Source organism: Setaria italica, chromosome V (genome assembly GCF_000263155.2).
Source record: "Setaria italica strain Yugu1 chromosome V, Setaria_italica_v2.0, whole genome shotgun sequence".
NCBI classification, from domain to species: Eukaryota; Viridiplantae; Streptophyta; class Magnoliopsida; order Poales; family Poaceae; genus Setaria; species Setaria italica.
The window spans coordinates 34,524,332-34,529,114 of record NC_028454.1 but is presented as its reverse complement, the minus strand read 5'-3'; the positions used below and the strand labels follow the sequence as shown (position 1 = coordinate 34,529,114).

General features: G+C 53.5%; 1 protein-coding gene across 1 annotated transcript; it reads left to right on the top strand.

Moving 5' to 3' along the window:
* LOC101764758 (myb-related protein Hv33) lies at positions 1–1,844 on the top strand. The gene is made up of 2 exons (XM_004969616.4): positions 1–719; positions 845–1,844. Exons 1-2 carry the CDS (start codon positions 445–447, stop codon positions 1,497–1,499), a joined length of 930 nt encoding a protein of 309 aa, XP_004969673.1. The 5' UTR covers positions 1–444; the 3' UTR covers positions 1,500–1,844.
* Positions 1,845–4,783: the final 2,939 nt, after the last annotated feature.

Genomic DNA, 4,783 nt, shown 5'->3' with positions numbered 1-4,783 from the left:
AGCTCTCTCCCTCTCTTCCTCCTCCCTGCACTCTGCTTTCTGTTACACTACTGGCTTCCTCTCCGACTCTCTCTCCTTCCGGAGCGCAAGCGCGCCATTTTTAATCCCACCTTCTCCCACAGACCGGAGGTATCTTAAGCTCCAATCCACTGCTGTGCAAGCAGCTCCCGCCATCTCTTTCTCTCTCCTCGGCCGGCTTGCTTAGAACCCACTTGATCGCTGCGTCGCCGCCCGGGCCTCCTCCCTTCCAGCTCCCCCCCGTACGTGCGCAGTTCTGGGCACGCTTCCCCATATATACCCCCCGGCCGCTCTCGGCGGATAGAGATGCACAGGCAGTGACACGCACGCATCCCGACGGACTAGGTAGCTGCTCATCAGCTATCAAGATCGCCTCGGCCGCCCGTGTCGGGCGGAGGCAGACGCGCGATCGAGGAGGCGGCGGGAATGGGACGCCACGCGGGCTCCGCCGCCGCCGGCGTGCAGCACAAGCTGCGCAAGGGCCTCTGGTCGCCCGAGGAGGACGAGAAGCTCTACAACCACATCATCCGCTACGGCGTCGGCTGCTGGAGCTCCGTCCCCAAGCTCGCGGGCCTCCAGAGGTGCGGCAAGAGCTGCCGCCTGCGGTGGATCAACTACCTCCGCCCCGACCTCAAGCGGGGCAGCTTCTCGCAGCAGGAGGAGGACGCCATCGTTGGCCTGCACGAGATCCTGGGGAACAGGTACTACTGCAACTGCAATGCGTGCGCTCGGGGTTAATTTCGCTTCCTGCAATGCGGCTGTGAATTCAGCCAGCGACACCGCTATAACGCCACAAATAATGATGAAATTCGATGGGTGCATGCAGGTGGTCGCAGATCGCGTCGCACTTGCCGGGCCGAACGGACAACGAGATCAAGAACTTCTGGAACAGCTGCCTCAAGAAGAAGCTGCGACAGCGCGGCATCGACCCCAGCACCCACAAGCCCATCTCCGCCAACGCGGCTGCGACGGCGGCGGCATTGGACCAGCAGCCGGCGTCGCAAGAACAGAAGCCGCCGGCAGACGCCGACAGCGGCTTCGCCCTGAAGCGGCAGCACCAGCAGGTGTTCGACCCGTTCCCGCTGACCGACAGCTTCGGCGGCGGCTTCGACGCGGCCGGCGCCGCATTGTACGGCCACCTGGGCGGCGGCAAGCAGGACGCGGGCGGGTTCGTGGACTACAGCAGCGTGCTGGACGTGTCGGAGAACCTGGGCTACGGCGAGAGCTCCAGCAACAGCAGCAACTGGAACTGCGCGCCGGAGGCGAGCAATGCGCTCGACGGCGGCGACGCCCCGCTGCACTGGGCCTCAGAGAGCAAGGCCGTCGAGCCCTTCGCCGGCTACGGCGGCGGCGAGGAGCAGTCGCTCGAGCACAAGTTCATGCTGCCCTGCCACGGCCAGCAGGAGCAGAGCCTGCCGCATTTCGACTTCGACATCAGCCGGGGCGCGGTGGTCGGCGAGTTCAACCTCGAGTTCTTCTGAGGTTTTCAATTTGTGAATTTCACCACATATATAGTATAAATTACCGTATATACTGTTCTTATTAAAAGGCATTTCACACAGACCAATTGGGAGCTTAGAGACTGTACTTTGTTAATTTCCTCTAGTCGTCCTCACTCCTCCTTAACAATGTTTTGCCTTTCTTTCTTCTTACTTATGTTTTCAGTATGAGTAAAATAAAGGCATATACATATATAGTACAAATGTAAACACAGTGTAGTTGCTACATATTAAGGTTTTGTTAAGAATAAGTTTCTTACTTTCAGCTGTACTCACTTCGGTGACTCTTGTCTACCACTAAAAAGGACACCCTATATTTTTGGCTTCTGAATTGTAGTCCTCTTCCGACGAAGAAATCAGAAGGTTCTCACTAATTGCTTAGGCAGGTCGCCATCATGTTTTCAGCTTTCCTTGATTTGAGTCTTGCGAAAGCAAATGAGGAAGAAAGCTACACCGCTGGAATCAGCCATGCTAGTCAATTTCAACTATTTATTTACGTGTACTGATGCTTCCTTTTTTCAAAACAACAATTTCGTGGCTTCGTTAATGCTGCTGTTAGCTTGTAATCTAATTTTCCCCTCCAGATGTCACTTTTGCTAAAAGGTACTAGGACATGCAGCACTGCCATGGCACTGAATAATACTACAATTCAGCACACCTCCTAGACTTTGGTAGCTAAGAAAACATACGACATTTTTAGTCCATGATGTGAATGCGACGGCTGACATAGTTTAGCGGTAGGGGTTCCCCGTGGTCACGGCTGTCACATTTTTTAAAGCAAAACGAGTATTTTTTCCTTAAAATTTTTGTTGTAAATGGAAAATATCAATACCAGCGGCCACCTCGATTGTTCTACCAGACGGACTGCAAGCTAACGGAGTCCCACAATCGCTATTACCTGTCTACGTGTAATAATGCTTCTCCATTTTTCTTAACAATGCTTCCTTAAACCTAAACAACAGTTTCGTGTCGCTGTTAACGCTGCTGCTAGCGTCTCATCTAAATTTTCCACTCCAAAGGCCACTTCTGCTGAAAGGTCCCGGTAGTACATGCACATGCGCCACTGCCATGACCCTGGACGAAGTGCCGTGTTGGGAGAGAAACAGAGGACGGGTGCAATTAAAGAAAGACGCGAACCACCTCTGCTGACCCTCGCGCGGCGTCCTCTCTCCTGCGGTGGCTGCGTTACCAAACCAAACCAGACGACGGACGGCGAAGAAGCCGCCGGAGTCGCGTCTTATTTAAAACCGGTAGCGATCGACGGCCGGGCCGTGAGTGAGGGCATGGCAGCGCACACGACGCGATGCGGTGCGAGTCCGTCAAGCTTTGCCGGACGGATGGATGGAGCCATGCTGATGGCGCCGCTTGCCTGACGTCGAGAACGTGTGACCGGCAGGTGGCGACAGGAGCACTGAATGTGGTGCAACGACGACGGCTGGAACCCATCGTCGTGAACTTCGTGCCTCGAGTCGGAACGGTACGGTACGGCCATCAAAGCCCGCCAAAACGGAGGGGCCGGCCGGCGAATAAGATCTTGAGGGACGACACGACGGGTTTTACGGCGCGCGCCAAAGGTGGCACAGACAGTCATCGCCAGCCCCACGCCGACGCGGCCGCCTTCGGGGACACAACAGAGCTAGCCGCTGCGCGTAGAGCCGGCGGCGTGGAGCCGTGGAGGAACACGAACAGCAGCGACTCCGTCTACCACGGGACACACGGAACGTTATGATCTGTTCAGCACGGCGTGTGGCGCTAAACATGGAAGGTTAACTTTGGCGGGCATATCATTGAGAGACCGGCATGTAGATAAGATAAGCAGGCAAAGCATCGCGGGTGATCTGTCTTGCACTGGCCATCGGGTCATTAACAATCAATCGAGGGGCCAGCCAGCCAGCCAGCCAGACGGGGCAGAGCATGATGGCGAGCGAGAGAAGACGAGGAATCAATGATTGGGGCGGGCACAGTTGGGCCGCGCCGTGCAGTGCCGGGAGGGCCCCGAAACAGTGGTGCGGCGGCGAGCCGGCCGGCGAGGACCGACCGCACGCAGGGCGCGAGCGAGAGGACTAGAGGAGCAGCAGAGCAGGCTCGGGCGCTCGGCGGCTGTGTGTTCTGCTCGCGATGATTGATCGATCTGGACGCGCGGGACAGCAGGCCCTGTCGCGCATTCAAGCCACGCCCACGCACCCCGGCCGCGCGCTGTTCTCTGCCGCCGTACGGCGCGTTGGCGCGACATGGAGGCAAATCCGCAAGCAAATGCATGGTTCTCAAGGGCCCAGGGTGGGGGCCGACCAGGCCGTGTTGGTGCAAGTGTAACCGGGTCTGCGCCACACAGGACGGCGCTGCTGTCTGCGCCCACCGATCGAGCCATGCACCGGTAGCGTACGGCGGGCAACAGCAGAGCGCGAAGCAGACGCGCGTGACGCTATCGCTGCCCAGCCAGATGGGCTGCCGCAATGTGCTGCACATCAGTTGGGCCGAAGGCTTGGAAGTCCGTCCATGCGCGGCGTCCTTCTCCCTCACTCCCTCGCTCCCCACGCGCACAGATTTGCGCGCGGTCGCGCTCGCGCCGGAGTGCACGACCCGCGTGGTCTTTTTATTTTCCTTTCCCTTTTAAAACGTGATAACATTTTTCTCAAGTATCTTCGTTCGTTTTGATAACGTCTATAAAACTAGGAATATATTTTAATATAATTTTTATATTCTAGCAACTTGTGTTAAATGCATAATAGCTAGTTATATATGAAGTGTTTAGCAACTTATGTATAAATCTATCAACACATTATATACATAAATTGCTACATTTTTTTCACAGTTATGTATTTGAGGTATCTATTTAAACTATCTTATTTGTCTCTATACATATGGATACATTAGCTCTGAAGAAGCTGTTACATTGACCCTACGTGAGTTATAGTTACATATTTGAGGTATCTATTTAAACTATCTCATTTGTCTCTATATATATGGATACATTATCGAAGAAGCTATTACATTGAGCCTACGTGAGTTATAATTATTATAACATACTAGCAAGATGCCCGTGCGTTGCTACGGTCAAATTGTATTTGTATTTACTTTTATTATTTTTTATTCTATACCCTAGTTTTTGTTACACTCAATGAATTCTCTACTCTTTTTCTAATAAAAATTTGAATTAACATGTTTCCTTCTATTTGAATACTCATTATATTTCTATAATTATTCATTTAACCAAGAAGTTGCTATAGGAAAAAAAAATAGATATGACTGTATTGCACCACGTAAGA

What these genes read in the sequence shown, in the direction of transcription:
- LOC101764758 (XM_004969616.4), top strand. Translation starts at nt 445, where the DNA reads ATGGGACGCCACGCGGGCTCCGCCGCCGCCGGCGTGCAGCACAAGCTG. An exon ending in CACGAGATCCTGGGGAACAG is followed by an intron (nt 720 to 844) that starts GTACTACTGCAA and finishes GGGTGCATGCAG; the next exon opens with GTGGTCGCAGATCGCGTCGC.